This window comes from Solanum dulcamara, chromosome 9, assembly GCF_947179165.1.
Source record: "Solanum dulcamara chromosome 9, daSolDulc1.2, whole genome shotgun sequence".
Classification (NCBI taxonomy): domain Eukaryota; kingdom Viridiplantae; phylum Streptophyta; class Magnoliopsida; order Solanales; family Solanaceae; genus Solanum; species Solanum dulcamara.
The window spans coordinates 72,176,390-72,191,502 of NC_077245.1; the positions used below are offsets into that span (position 1 = coordinate 72,176,390).

Consider the following 15,113-nt stretch of genomic DNA (forward strand, 5'->3'; position numbering starts at 1 on the left):
AATAAAAGAAGAATTATAATTTTAAAAAATCGTACGAATGTTATATAAAAAATATAATAAGCCTAATGATAAACCAAATGACTCACCATATAGAATATCATAACATGAGTAATTCACCTAACACTTGCTCTATTAAGGAGTCACTTCATTAATACATAAGGCTATTGTCTTAGGAAGACAAAGGTATTATGCACACATTGAAATGTCGATGTTGACTCACATACGTCACTTTCAAATTTGAGTTCTGAGAATAAACTCATTTTTAATAAGAAGTGTTTTTCTTCTCAAGATGAATTTCTCAACATAAATTCAAATTTATCGGATTAAAAAAATATATTAAACATCAAATAGATGATTAAAACACAAAAGTTTTTTACTCAAATAAGAAAATATTATTATTTAATAAAAAAGACAAGTTGACATAAAATAAAAGTAGAAAAGGAAGGATTACATTTGTTAAATCGAAAAGTTGTGGTGCATCCCAAAATATTATTGGATTCTTCTAGTTTAATTATAGAATATAAAAATCACTTTCTACATCTACTCTATGCAATTTCCCCCTTTTTTCCCCAAGGAATAATCAAATAAAATATATTACTCTCTCATTCGACAATCTTTTTCTTTCTCACGTGGCATCATCAAATGATATAAGTTTGAATAAATAAAGTTTACAATGTATTAGAATATTTTTGTATTAACCATTATTTACTACGACAACATTAGTTAATAGCAAGAATTACGCAATGAATTGATTGAAAATTGAAAGGAATATTGTAATCAGAGTGGGTGAATCCTCATAGATATGAGGTGTCCATGTATATTGAGTATGAAGGATATAGGATTTTTTCGGAGCTCGAGAGATGAAATAAATATATAAAACTGTAAAATATTGGTTGGAGAATTCACATAAAAGAATATGAAATTTTCAATGGAAAAAGTGTTTTTTGACCCAAACATGAAAATAATTTCTATTTATTGATCGGAGTAAAATTTGACTTGTTTAAACTAAATATTCTAAATGAATAGTTCATAAAATGAAATCTTTTTATAAAAATTACGTGTATTCTATATTTACTTACTTTATTAATTGTCAATTTTTATTGATAACCGTTGAGATTCATATCAATTCAAATTAATATTTAGATATTGATATTATCTCTTAAATTACTGATACAAAAAATATTCAAATATCGAATATAACTACTATATACTATCCATAAAGTAGAAGAAGCTTATGGAAAAATCAAAAAAAAGAACTTGTTTTTTCAACATTAAAAATTCTTCCAATAATTTCAAGCCCAATCTTTTTATATATCCAAGTCCCTTATATATTGTACCTTAAATATGTAGAAACATTAATATGATTATCTTTAGTAGAAAAAAAGTACTTTTCACTATTTTCAATTTTGTCTTTTACTATGACTAATTTTTATTATAATTTTAACTTTATTAATGGTGTTCAATCCATCATCATTTTTTCATATAATGCTATTATGGTGTTCGATCTATCATCATTTGATTGACTTAAAACTTTGTATTTATTCTTTTTTGATGGTTCAAAAACTTTTTTCTTTGGAGTTTGGTTTAAAAATCAAACTCCTCCCACTTTCAATAATAATTATTTCTCCTCCTTTATTTCATAAAATATTTATTTTGCTTTTTATTTTCTATCTTTCATTATCTATTTATACAAATAAAAATAATAGATAATATAATAGCTTTAAAATATATTTCAAATATAATACAAAAATATTAATAAAAACAAAGGTATATTCTATAAAAAAAAATTAAAAGATTATCTATTTGTATTGTAAGTAATTTTTTATTTAAAAAATACTTTATTATTGACAAACAAAAATAGTTTATCTATTCAGATATTTAAGAATAAGAGAGAATTGAAACATGCACTTATATACATTAACATATTAAATGCATGTAATATTAAAAAAATAATCATAAATAATAACATAAATTTTAATGAAAAATTGATAAAAAAAAATGGTTCTACTATAATTTTAATGTGCTTAAATAAAAATCTATAAATACTTAGATTAAGAAAGATAAATAGTATACATTAGAGTTTTGATTATTATTAAAATATTCACTTTTTACTCTATTCATTTATTTTATTATAGAACGTCAATAGTTTATATATTCAATTAGTATTTTTTTACTTTAGTTTTTCGAATAGAAAAAATAATTTTTGTTTTGAATAGAAAATTTGTTACCTAGAATAAAAAATAAAAATCATGATTTTAAAGAAGTAAAAAAAAAAAGCCAAAGGTTGATAATACAAAGGGTAAAATAGACATTTTTAAAAATTAATTAGAATAAATGGGGGGAAATGATTATTGTTGAAAGTTGGGGGAGGGAGAGTTTGATTTTTAAACCAAACTTCGGGTGAAATAATTTTGACCCTTTTTTAATTAACTTGCATCTTTTTTTATTCCCTAAAGGCAAACATAAAAGTGATAGTTATATTTAAGAATTAAAAGTTTGTTATAACACAAAATAAAATCAAAACAACAATTATACACATAAAAAAGTGTGGGGAATTATTATTAGATAATCTCGTATTTATAAACAATCATCAAAAGAACCATCAAATTTTTTTTACTTAGTGTTGATGAAATTATTGAAATTTAAAATAAGACACGTTCAACCAATTAAGATAAAACATGTATATCTTATATGAAATTTTATTAATATATCAAAGTAACAAGACTACATGAATCATTGCTTGTGTTGCAATAAACTAACGCTTAACATAACGTACGAACTTTGAAGTTAGAGCATGTTTGGCTTAGCTTATCTAAAATTGTTTTCAACTTATAAGTTATTTTAAATAAATTAAATCAAACAGGTCAAATTATTTTTTTAGGCTTATTTTAAGCCAATTCAAAAGGGTTCTTATTCGTAAACAATAATATAACTAAAATTCTAGATAATATATCATTTCATAGAGATTGATTGTGCCCGAAAAGCTATGAATCGATTTACAACTCCATTGCTAATATTTTGTATGAAATATTTTTCTAAAATATCCAATATCTAGATTATTTTATTCTATTTAAATCGTAAATAGGCATATGAGATTATTTTTTCTAGTTTGTTGAGAGGGGGAATTTTTTTTCTTTTACACAATTTTCTTTAGTTTTCCCTCTAAAATGATTTTTTATAACCCCCAACTTCCGAAAATTGTTCTATTAGCATCACTATTTTTAGAATCTTTTCTATTTAGCCAAATAAAATTTACACATCATTTATTCTTCATTGCGTACAAGTAACGCATTACTACTAATAATAACAACAAATAGAAAAATGAAATAAATGTGAAAATAGTACTAAAAACAAAAGAGGAAAAGTCAAGTTATTTTTTTCCACCATTGATTTAATGTTATAACAGCTAGAATTAATTTTATAGTAATTTGAAATAAATTGGGGTTACATTAGCTACGTTGCAAGTTTACACAATATTCAAATTCAATATTAATTTTGAATGAAATTACTTGTAATAATTTAATTGGATTCAATCCTAAAAATCCTTATTTATGATATATTTGATTTTTTTTATAAGATAAATAACAATCATTAGAATCATATGCTTTTTATAAAATTACTTTTGTGTAAAATTATATGTATTTATTGTTCACAATAAATTTTTTACTAATTATATTTTATTAAAAACATATCTTTTATAAAATTTATAAACAATAAGGGCCGTTTGGTTGCTCGTTAGAGTTATGCAGATATTAGTAATACATATATTAGTTATGCAGGTATTAGTAATGCAAGATTTAGTTATGCAAATATTAATAATACAGGATTTAGTTATGTAAGTATTAGTAATGCAGGGTTTAATAATTTCTTTGGGTGTAGATTTTTCTAGATTTTGATTTGCAGTGTCGTGAAAAAATATATTCCAATATGTGCTTTATGATAATTGCTCATTATTTGTACTTTAATGTGAACAAATGTTTGCGTTGTTGGTGTTGCCCGTACTCCAATAGGTCTTGATCCTTCTTCATTGCCAGCGACAAAACTTGGAACAATAGCCATTCCGGGTAGGACTCTAGCTATTGTTTCCTAGTTATTTCATAATGGAAAACTCAATTAACTGGCAATAATAATTTCTAGATTTCTGTGGAGACCAAGAATGGTGTTTCATCTTCCTAATCTTTGCTAATAAGATTTATGCATCTTCAATGATATCAGTAAGCTTGTATCTATTTTGAAGGTCTTGGTAAATGATTTTTCACTATTAAAATATTGAGGTGAAAGATTTAATAGTAAATTGATAGGGATAAATGTGTAATTTACTATTTTAATCTATGTATAACTAATACCCTCATAACTTATTCCACTTTCTACCCTGCATAAAATTATACATAAATTTTCTCATAAGTGATGTGAGTAATAGTTATGTAGAATTACAAAAATACAACCAAACACCATATGAAATCAATACAAAAATAATTTTTATATAACATTTGAAAACACATCAACTAAACATTGTATAAATTTAAAACATGAAAACCAAACATGGTATAAAATTAATACACGAATAACTAAGTTATTCATGTATTAACTTTGCCCTAATTGTTTTTTTTTTTTTTCACATTTGCCTTACATTTTTTATCCAATTCTGCCATTTTTTTCATTAGTATTATTTATACAAATTTTCAATAAAGTTTTGCTGGTTTTCCATTTTTTGGATAATTATTAAGTAAATAATATTCTTTTTATTTTTCTTGTATAACTCTTTGAATTTTTTAGATCACAATTTGTTATTTATTTGCCCAAGTGAAAATATTTACACAACTTTTAAAATAGGAACAATCAAAATGATAACCTAAAAAGAAGATTATTTGGGTAAATCAACCATTTTCTGATTAATATTTGCCTATAGTAATCAAATAAATTCTAAATATCATTATAATGGATCGTTCGCTGATATGTATATCAAAGAAAATAAAGTATATACTAATTTTGATATTACTCATTTCTTCTTCGGTATACTTTTTTCAACATTAATTATATATGCATGCTAATGCAAGTATTAGTCATACACCTATTTTGTATTATCTTATATATAACTAATGCATAACAAATCATGATATTAACAATACAAAAATTATAAATGCATACATTAGCATGATTAATAACATAATTAGCGCACAAAGCTTTAAAAATATGTTGAATCTATTTTTATATACAAATATTTTTTTAAAAAAATTATGTAATGCATATTATTTTTAATACATCAAACTAATTATTGAATAAAAAATAATATCAGCATAACTTATTCATGATTTATTAATATATCATATTCACTATTATTTTTATACACTTTATCAAACAACTCATAATATAACAATTCATTGCTTGCTAGGGAACTTGTTTAGTAAGAGGACCAAAAGTATATAGGAAAAAGGATTAAATTTGCTTATGAACTATGCGAAATAGAATAAATTTGCTCTTCGTTAATAGTAGTAAAAAGAAAAATTATCAATAAGGATTATGGTGGAGAGGTAATTAATACTCCTTTATCCTTAATTAGAAATCTAGTAGCTTTTATTAGGAAATGCATTACTTCTAATATAAAATTTTTAAAATGAATTCAGATTTAATTAAATTTCAACATAGATATCGATATCAGATGAAAAATAATAAAAAAAATAGTAGTAAAACTAAAAAAGGGAATGAAACTCTAAATGTCCAATATGCTTAAAATATTAGTAGAAAAAAAGACTTTAGATTAGAAAGTAAAAGAAAAGACAGAAGAAAGTATTCTTTTTTGAGTTTTAAAAAATAGTTGAAATAGGAACTTTTGTTGAAAAAAAGTTGGAGATCACAGCTAAGCACACAAATTTCACACAGTAAGTCCCCTTTGTCTGTTTTCTTGAACCCTTTTCTTTATTCTGCATGGATGTATTCTCCTATTTTTCTATCCCCTTCTCTCTCTCTCTCCTTGTTCTGACACTGCTTATTCACTTCACTAATCTCTAAAGATTTCATCTTTTTTTGCTTTCTACTCTTTCCTTTACAGTTTCCATACCATTCCTTCTTATTCTGTAAACTGGATCAACCACCATCATCAAGATTTCACCAATTTTGAGTTTTTGACTTGTTTGCTCTTTCAGGTACTGTCTTAACTTCAAGACCACAACCCCTTTTATCCCTTTTTGTCAATTTTCTTTTTTTGGGTGTTGTTTATAACATCCAATTTCTTATAAAGTTTTGAGCTTTTTGTAGTTGTTGTCATGGGTTTCTGTGGTACTGTCCCAACTGCAAGAATCACAAACCCTTTTGGCCTTTTGGTGATTGAATTTGTTCTTTTGCTTGATTTTTGTTTAATTTTCCTTTTTGGGTGTCCTTTATAGCATTCAGTTTCTTGTCAAGTTTTGAGCTTTTTTAGTTCTTCCTATAGCTTAGTGGTTTTTTTTGGGGGGGTGGGGGGAGATGTATTTGATTTGGGGTTGGATTGAATTGTATTCAATTGTTGTGAAACTACTGATCTTTACTTGTCAAGTTTTCTTAATTTGGAGATTACTGATCTAATTTTGGTTGTTATCAATTACTATTCACTTCCTCAATTTGCTTATCGAGTTATGTTTCTTTGTTGTGATTTATTGTTAGGTTCTTGGTGGTACTTGGTTGGGGTTGAAATGGATTCTGTAATGCAATTGTGAAGTTTCATAAATCTGTGAATTTTAAAGATTGGATTTTTAGCAATCTGTTCTTGCTTTTGGAGATTAATGATCTGTTTTTGGTAATGCTTTAACTGCCCTGATTTTATTAGGCAATTTTTTTTTTTTTTTTGTGAAAGTGGTAATGTTAAGTTTTTGGTTGTTTTAGTTAGGTTATGTTTGGATATTTAGTGTTGAATTCAATTAGATTTGGTTGTTGCGATGATGAATCTGCGGTTCGAGGGGCAGTAAGGGCACTATATTTATTTATTATTCGACCCTTTGGCTATGATTTGAGATGTTTAATCATCTAACTTAAATTCATCAGATCGATGAATTCAAATTTTTAATCATCTGCATTGGCATGTTTGTCAAGCCTGATTTAGCAGGATTAAGCTGCTGCCAGTGGTAGTTTGAATTTCCTTTTGTTGGCTAATGAGTAATGTCAACTGTTTGGAAGAAGTGGTTGTATATTTTCCGTTGAATGTCTTGATAAGCCATGTTTAACTTTTTTCATACTTCGGCATGATCTGAAATTTTCGTTTTGATCATCTCTTATAGTTTTCGTAGTATCTCTTATAGTATCAGACGTTTTTAATTGAGAAATGCATAATGTGCTCAGTTATGAAGTGTGAAAACGGTATTTTCCTAGAGCTTTCAGACATGGTTTGGAGAATGAATTGCTACGTTAGCATTTAAGATTTAGTCTTGTGGCTCTTCCTGGTGAAATCATGATTTTTCTCGACTGAAGATATTACCCCACTTTGACTTTTTTCTCTGAGACGATCTTTGGAACAATTGAGTTTAGCTTGTGTCTGCAGTCTACGCCTCTAGCCTTCTTGGTCCTAAAATTTCAAGGCTGTACATCCTTTGTTGCTGATTCAGGCAAACATATTCCCTTTTGGATGCTTAAATGTGCTTTGATACTTGCAGCATGTGGTATCTATGGTTATGGTATCAGTTCTTTTGCTCGATATGTGTGCTAAAAGCAGTTGCTCTAAATGGGGGAGAAAAAACGTGAGATGTTTTTTGCATTTATTCTGAAAATGGAAACTATACATAGAATTGAAATTTAAAACTTCAAAATAAAAATCATGAAAACATCTTGTTTATAAACCATGCAATTAAAACTATTTTTCCTTATCCAAATTGACAATTCCATGCATCAAATCCAAACCGTTGAACTCAAAATTCCCATGCATTCTGGTCATCAGGTGTACCATTTGGATGAACCACATTAGATACTTAGTCAATAGTTAATGCATTTACTTGTTGTGTTTTTTCTTGAGAGTTGGGTTTCTTGTAACTGATCTGGTTTCTGAACGTCCTTATGACTTCTTTCCGACCCTTGCCAAATGCTGGAATTAGTTTCCTGGTTATTTTTGGCCTCGTGTAATTTAATCATGCATTGTCTCTTTCCAAATTAATAATTTTCCTTGTTTATGAATCAGGCTTGAAGTAATTTTCTGGAAAGTGAAACAAGTTTCAACCCTGGAATGATTTGATGGGGGCATCAAACTCTAAACTAGAGGAAGATAAAGCCTTGCAGCTTTGTCGTGAACGGAAGAAGTTTGTAAGGCAAGCTCTTGATGGACGGTGTAATCTAGCAGCGACTCATATTGCTTATATTGAGTCTCTAAAAATTACAGGAACTATTTTAAGGAGATTTGCTGAACCTGAGGCTCCAATTGAATCTTCAATCTACACTTCAACTAGTGCAACTCCTGAGCTACTTGGATTAACTGAAAAGTCTCTTTCCCATTTTTCATTCTCTTCCCGATCCATCTCACGTCATGTAGATGCAACTGAGAATATCCTACCGTCTCCTTCACCTCCATCCTCAAGTCGATACCATGCTAATCACATGAAATTTAGAGGTACATCTTCTAGGAAAGTTGAAGAAAAACCTTCTGTTCCGGTTACTGTTTCAGTTACTTCAGGTACACCTCAGAACTCCACGCCTCGTTCCACAGAGAGGCCTGAAGCATCACCTTTTGAAATTCCTCCTTTCCCTTCTGAAACTTCACCTTGGGACTATTTTGGTCTTGGCCATGATATTGATAATCATTTGACTTCACAAGATGGAAGGGCTGAGAATGGAAATGACAATAGACATCATGGAGATGAGGATAGAATTTCTGCATCAGAAGATGAAGAAGAACATTATTCTTCACCTGGAAGGGATGGGTCACAGGTCTCCGATGATGAATTTGACGAGCCTTCCGCAGAAACACTGGTTCGAAGTTTTCAAAACGTCAACAGAACAACTGATCATGCTAGCAATAGTGTCTCACCTGACATAACCTCTGCGAGGAGTGTAGTGTCAGAAGCCAAGTCTCTGAATGGGGAGAAAAGCAAGTCACCTGATTTGTTCCCATTAAGAGCTGCACCTTCAGGACCTGCTGATGATAATGACATGAAGACACCAGTAAAAGAAAATGATGTTGAGAATAAGGCTGCACCCAAGGACTTCTTTTTTAGCATAAAAGATATTGAATATCTCTTCATAAAAGCATCTGAATCAGGACGAGAAGTTCCACGCATGCTAGAGGCGAACAAATTCCATTTCCGTCCAATTTTTCCAGGGAAAGAAAGTAGGTTATCTCTCTTTCTCTCTCATATCAGATAGAAAATGCACATAAATGCATCTTAATAGTTTCATTGTTTACACATATTCCTTAAATTATTTTAGCTTCTAGGTTTTTTTTCTTCTCAGGTTACATGGATTCCTGCATGACATTGGCAAGTCAGCTAGAAGTTCTATCTATCTTACTTAACATGCTGCATGCTTTTCTGATTTTTATGTGGTCTTTGAACTGGTTGGGACATATGGGAAGAAATGGCAGTCACCTTGAGGTTAAAGTCAGAATATTAACAGTCTGTCTATATAATCAAGTTAATATATACGTGGGTAGTCAAGAGAGTGAAGTGAGTATTGGGATGTGAACTGTTGCTCTCTTAACTCTTTTGCGTATTAGTCTTTTCTGCATAGCTTTTTAATTGATCGCTGACAGATTTATCTGTGGCAGGCGGGTCAATGACCAGGATATTAATGAAGTCTTGTTTCTCTTGCGGGGACGATCCAAGCCAGATTCCTGAAGGTAGGCCTCTTAATATAGATATATCTATGGTAAAATTTTCAGATTCTACATGTGTAATAGCTGGTAGTGCTTTTTGATTCCTGTGTGGCTCAGAGTAAATATTTTATTGGACATTCTTGAGTTTTTTTCTCCCCACATCACTCTTGGGTCCAGATGTTTGTAGTTTATAATACGGAGAAAGGGGAAGCAAGCACGATATGGGAATGTTCCTTTACCTTGAGAAGTGCAGATTAGTATTTAGATTCAACTTCGTTTTCAGATGATCTACAAATAAACACTGAAGTAATTTTTTTAAATCTTCATTTTTTTCCATATACTACTCTACTTTGCTTCCTTAGTTTTATTTTGTGGGAAATATTAGTAAAGGAGGAAATGAGATGAACGTTCTAAACTAGGACAAAGTTGCTATCACCTAAAACCATTAATTTCCAATAACATCATTCTCATATTAATAAGTTGGAGGAGGATTACTGTGCTATCACAGGCTTGGTCCTGGCCCAAGTAGGTGGTCTGATATCCTTCCTATTGTCGTTTTATCTTGGGCACTTTATTAACATTTTTTGCCAGTGTTCATTTGATTGGAATTCTTGCTGTCCACATTCACTAGAGTTTCCTAAATACCAATGAAGCTGCTGTTTAGTGCATATCCCTCTTTTACTAAACCAATTTTAAGCAACCTTCTCTTCTAATCTTGCTTAATTTTGTATGACCACACATCAATCCTAGCATTTGCTTTTCTGTAACACTCGTTTTGTGAATGTGCTGGATGTTAGAGGCCTAACATTTGCGACCATATGACATTACTGGCCTTAAAACCGTTCTATAAAACATGCCTTTCAATCATCTTATGTTTTTTCTCCGTGTTACACTTTCATCTATACTGGTACATCGAGCCTAGATTTCCCTCACAACCCGTCAGCCATCTGATGAAACAATTTGCCATTTTTCATCACACTAGGACGCTGATGTATGTGTGCCTAGATGAGCATGTCACAATGTATATTTATAATAAAATGACTAGTTTTAAGACTGTCAATTACCCTCCTTTATTCGGGTATGTTATCAACAATGCGAGCAAGATCTCAAAGGCGGAGTGATATTTAACATAGAATAGTAGTACCTTCTTTTTATCTTTTTAATACTTAACTATGGTCCTTCCACTATCATCTTCGACTCTCTTATGTTACTCGCCATGCGGTCAAATTTGGTTATATACATCGAGACTTAGGGCTCGACTTCCTCAACACATGGTTCAGGCTTGGAGAAGGGAGCCTGTTAAATTCCTTTGGTCATAGAGAGAATCAACTGAAGTCAACCGCTATAAGACTCTTCAAAAGCGACACAATTGGACTATTCTGCAAAATTAAAAAAAAATACATTATTTTCCGTCTAGAAATATACTTGGAAAGAGACAACCAAAAAAAGGATGCTGGCTTCAACCTCTAAATTTAGTTATTTGGTAGTATGCCATGTTCCAGTACAATTTAAGATACAAATTCAATATTAAATGTGCACTTAGTATCCATTAATAAATTTGAGACCATGCATATATCCAAATTCACAGATCTGCAGTAATCATCGTTCTTGCTTGCTGACCATTGTATGTCCCGTTGAGGTTTTGAAACTTTTAATCTGATCTTGATTTACTCGCTTTGGATACTCTTATGCATGGTTTATTACTTCTATGATGTGCTTATTTACCATGCATCATGTTTTCTTATAGTTTTAACTGTCCGTCTTCTCATTTTATTTTTTTCTACATGAAACTCATCCAGCCATCTTAATTTTTCTGTTCAGAGCCTCCTCAAAATTCTGTGAAGTATCTGACGTGGCATCGTACCACATCATCCCATGTTTCATCACCAAATCGCCATGGTGTAAACTCAGCAGATGATATTGACGATGTTACGAACAATCTCTTTGATAACTTTTGTATGGTCTCAGGAAGTCATGCTTCTACATTAGATCGGCTGTTTGCATGGGAGAAGAAGTTATATGACGAAGTCAAGGTAAGATGTTTCTTATATATGTCTAATAATGTATTGATATGTTTATTTGTCTAGCTATATGAATAGGATACATATATGTGAACTAATTAGTTATACGTACACAACCCATAAGGCTTGCTGTTCTATGACATTCCTATGGATGAAGAATTTACCTCTTCGATGTTAGCTTCTATCTTTTGTTTGAAAAAAGTATTTAGGCTTTAGGCCTCGGGTTCTCAGAGTAAGAAGATACTACAACTATTCTTTCAAAATTCTTGATTGATCTCTTGATGTAACTGGTCAAAAGAAACAAGTTCTTTCTGCATTTACATTCCTTTCGTCTGTGAAGATATTGACATAGACTTTGTACTGACGGTCATATATCTTTTTTCAAAACCCAAGGCATGGCCTTCTGTTGAAGTTTCATACATGCTTTCATTATAGTCCTCTTGGAAGCACAAACTTCCTTTCTTGTATTATTATCGGAGATATATAGTGTTGTAAATTTGATATTAATCAATTAAGACATACTGAGATCCCAGACTTGGAATTCAATGCATAACATCCAATCTTAAAATGGAATCTTTCAGTTGTGTAGATTATCATTTTCCAAAGTGATTGTGGTTGAATTTTATATTAACTTTTTAAGAACAGTTTAATTTATTAACAGAGCTTCAGTTTATTACATTGCATCTGCTGGTTCTTTTCTCATATTGATGGTGTTTGAGCTACTTATTATTAAAAAAATAGTCGTTCTCTCATACTTTTGAATTTTGATGTACAACTAAATGTAAACACCTTTTGGAATTCAGGCTAGTGAGATGATCCGAAGTGATTATGATGCTAAGCGCAAACTTCTCCGACAACTAGAATCTAATGTAGAAACTCCCCAGAGGATTGACAAGACGCGTGCTGTCGTGAAGGATCTTCATTCGAGAATCGGAGTTGCAATTCATAGAATTGATTCCATCTCCAGGAAAATTGAAGAAATAAGAGACAATGAACTTCAGCCTCAATTGGAGGAGTTGATTGAGGGGTACGTCATTATTGTTGCTCATTATTTCAGCATCTGAATATTGTTTGCATTGAGTGCGAAATAAATGTGTAGAAATATTCACTTAAATGCATTCCACTCAAGGTACTCAATGCAGTAAAAAGTTGGTCTTTGCTTGCTACAGACTACTCTGACCCATCATGACTAAGTTGAAATAACCAGACCTTTTAGTTTTACTTGTTTCATTTTTGGGGATATAAATAGTTAAACCGTGCAGGATATAAAGGGGTGAAGAGAAGGGTTGGCCGTCTGAAGTAGACACTGCAATCTGCCCTGGTTTTCCATTAGTTGCATGCATTTTTATCATTGCAAATTCTAAAAAGATGCAAACATGCACTTTGATAGTTTCATGCTTCAGAGATGTGTGGAATCTCCATCAACTTCTCTCTAACTTAATATTTTTGCTTAATATATAGTCAGCTCCTTAAACATGCTAGGATATTCCATTTAGACATTCGAACTAAGTCATAATCTCAATAATCTCACTGAATACCTCAACTCCAAATAAAATGTTCTAATTAGTCACTTTCGGTTCGAATTTCGAAAAAACTTTTGCGTGTGTTTTCATTTGTCTATTAGGTAGTTAAGTTAAGCATATAAAATATGTCATCTCCTTCAATTTTACACATCAACCTCAAATAGAAAATGCTTGGGGTCTACAGCTTATTGAGGCAAATGTGTATAATTAAAGGAGATACCATATTAACTACCTACTGGACGAATGAGAGCAGACACAAAAAATATCTTAAATTTTGAACTGAAAGCATCTAATTGGAATACTTTTTTAGGAGTTGAGATGTTCAATTGGAACATGGCTTAGTTCGAGTGTTTAAATGGAATATCACACGCAGATGTACACATGTTTGAAAGATGACGTTTTAGAATGTTAATGGTTGGAAGTTTTTTCTTATTTTGTCTGTATGTCTAACCTGTTCCTATCTCAGATTGAGGAAGATGTGGGAAGTTATGTTCGACTGTCACAAGCTTCAGCTCCATATCATATCGATAGCTCATTCGCCCGGAAATATGAAGATCCTTATTCAATCAGATTCACGTCGGCAGATTGCGATCCATCTTGAACATGAATTGAGTTCTCTATCATCAAGTTTTACAAAGTGGATTGTCTCTCAGAAGGCATACGTGGAAGCTATAAATAAGTGGCTTCACAAATCCGTCTTCCTCCGCGAGAAATCATCCAGGAGAAAAAGAAAGCAGCAACCTGTGCCACTCAGATACCATGGCCCGCCTATTTATACCACCTGTTCTGTCTGGTTGGAGATGTTCGATTCCTTGCCTACTAAAGAAGTTTCGGACGCTATAAAGGGGTTAGCTGCTGAAATCTCTCACTTCCTACCGCGGCAAGAGAAGCACCAAGGGAAAGGCGGAAATCATCGTCATGGAACCGGTGGTGAACCAGATCTTAAGACCCCACTGAGAGATGATTCTCCTGAGGAGGGGATAACCAGCTTCGATCGTTTTCGTACAAGCTTGGCCTTTTTTCTAAGCCAGTTAAACAACTTCTCAGAGTCTTCTGTCATAATGTTTACTCAACTCCAAAAGGCCATCCAAGAAGCCAAACATGGTCATGCGCTGCGCATGAATTCTCAATCATAAGAAGGTAATGTTGCTCGGACTCTTCAAAAGTAGTGCATTTTTTGAAGTATTTCAACACAGGTGCGACAACATTTTGCAGAGTCCGAGCCTGAAAAAAAGAGTAACTGGCATAATGTGAAATAGCAGCAAAGATACTGAAGAAATAACAGTGGATATAATAGCAAAGAAAGGATTATTTATTCTGTCATTTGTACAAGATAGGTAAAAAATAGAGGATAAATTTCTTGGAGCTTTACATATATATTTTTGTTGAATCTTGAAAATAAAGAAGCTCTATATAATGGCTGTACATGCAAATATTGGGAGGTGAAAAATGGGCAATATGGGAAAAAGGAAAGGAGTGTAGGTTTAGTCATAAAGAGAGCTGTTTATATGATAGCAAGAAAAAATGTACTATTAAACATGTACATTACTTTGATGAACTCAGTTACAATTTCATTAAATATTTTGCATTTTAATGTATTTTTCACTTTGATTTTATTCATTATTATTATGATGATATGATATGAGCTGAAATGATAAAATGAGGATTTATATAATCGATCCCAACTTTTTGTGACTAAGGTGTAGTTGGAGTTGTGGAAACTTCTCAATTTTTTCAGGTAACATGAGATAAGATGGGAGTCAATATAGGTGCAAAATGAGAAAATAAATTTGATCTTTTTTT

At 31.1% G+C, this 15,113-nt stretch overlaps 1 protein-coding gene across 3 annotated transcripts; it reads left to right on the forward strand.

Annotated features, from left to right (window-relative positions):
* The first annotated feature begins 5,927 nt into the window (after window positions 1–5,927).
* LOC129904347 (protein ALTERED PHOSPHATE STARVATION RESPONSE 1) lies at window positions 5,928–14,904 on the forward strand. Of its 3 annotated transcripts, XM_055979913.1 has the most exons (7): window positions 5,928–6,143; window positions 8,141–9,283; window positions 9,719–9,790; window positions 11,588–11,799; window positions 12,591–12,814; window positions 13,777–14,450; window positions 14,526–14,904. In XM_055979913.1, exons 2-6 carry the CDS (start codon window positions 8,194–8,196, stop codon window positions 14,444–14,446), a joined length of 2,268 nt encoding a protein of 755 aa, XP_055835888.1. In that variant the 5' UTR covers window positions 5,928–6,143; window positions 8,141–8,193; the 3' UTR covers window positions 14,447–14,450; window positions 14,526–14,904. The 3 variants fall into 3 exon arrangements, with proteins under 3 accessions (XP_055835888.1, XP_055835886.1, XP_055835887.1); XM_055979911.1 differs by having other exon boundaries at window positions 13,777–14,904; XM_055979912.1 differs by lacking the exon at window positions 5,928–6,143 and adding an exon at window positions 6,674–6,772 and having other exon boundaries at window positions 13,777–14,904.
* Window positions 14,905–15,113: the final 209 nt, after the last annotated feature.

What these genes read in the sequence shown, in the direction of transcription:
- LOC129904347 (XM_055979911.1), top strand. Translation starts at nt 8,194, where the DNA reads ATGGGGGCATCAAACTCTAAACTAGAGGAAGATAAAGCCTTGCAGCTT. An exon ending in AGTTATATGACGAAGTCAAG is followed by an intron (nt 11,800 to 12,590) that starts GTAAGATGTTTC and finishes TTTGGAATTCAG; the next exon opens with GCTAGTGAGATGATCCGAAG. An exon ending in TTGGAGGAGTTGATTGAGGG is followed by an intron (nt 12,815 to 13,776) that starts GTACGTCATTAT and finishes TTCCTATCTCAG; the next exon opens with ATTGAGGAAGATGTGGGAAG.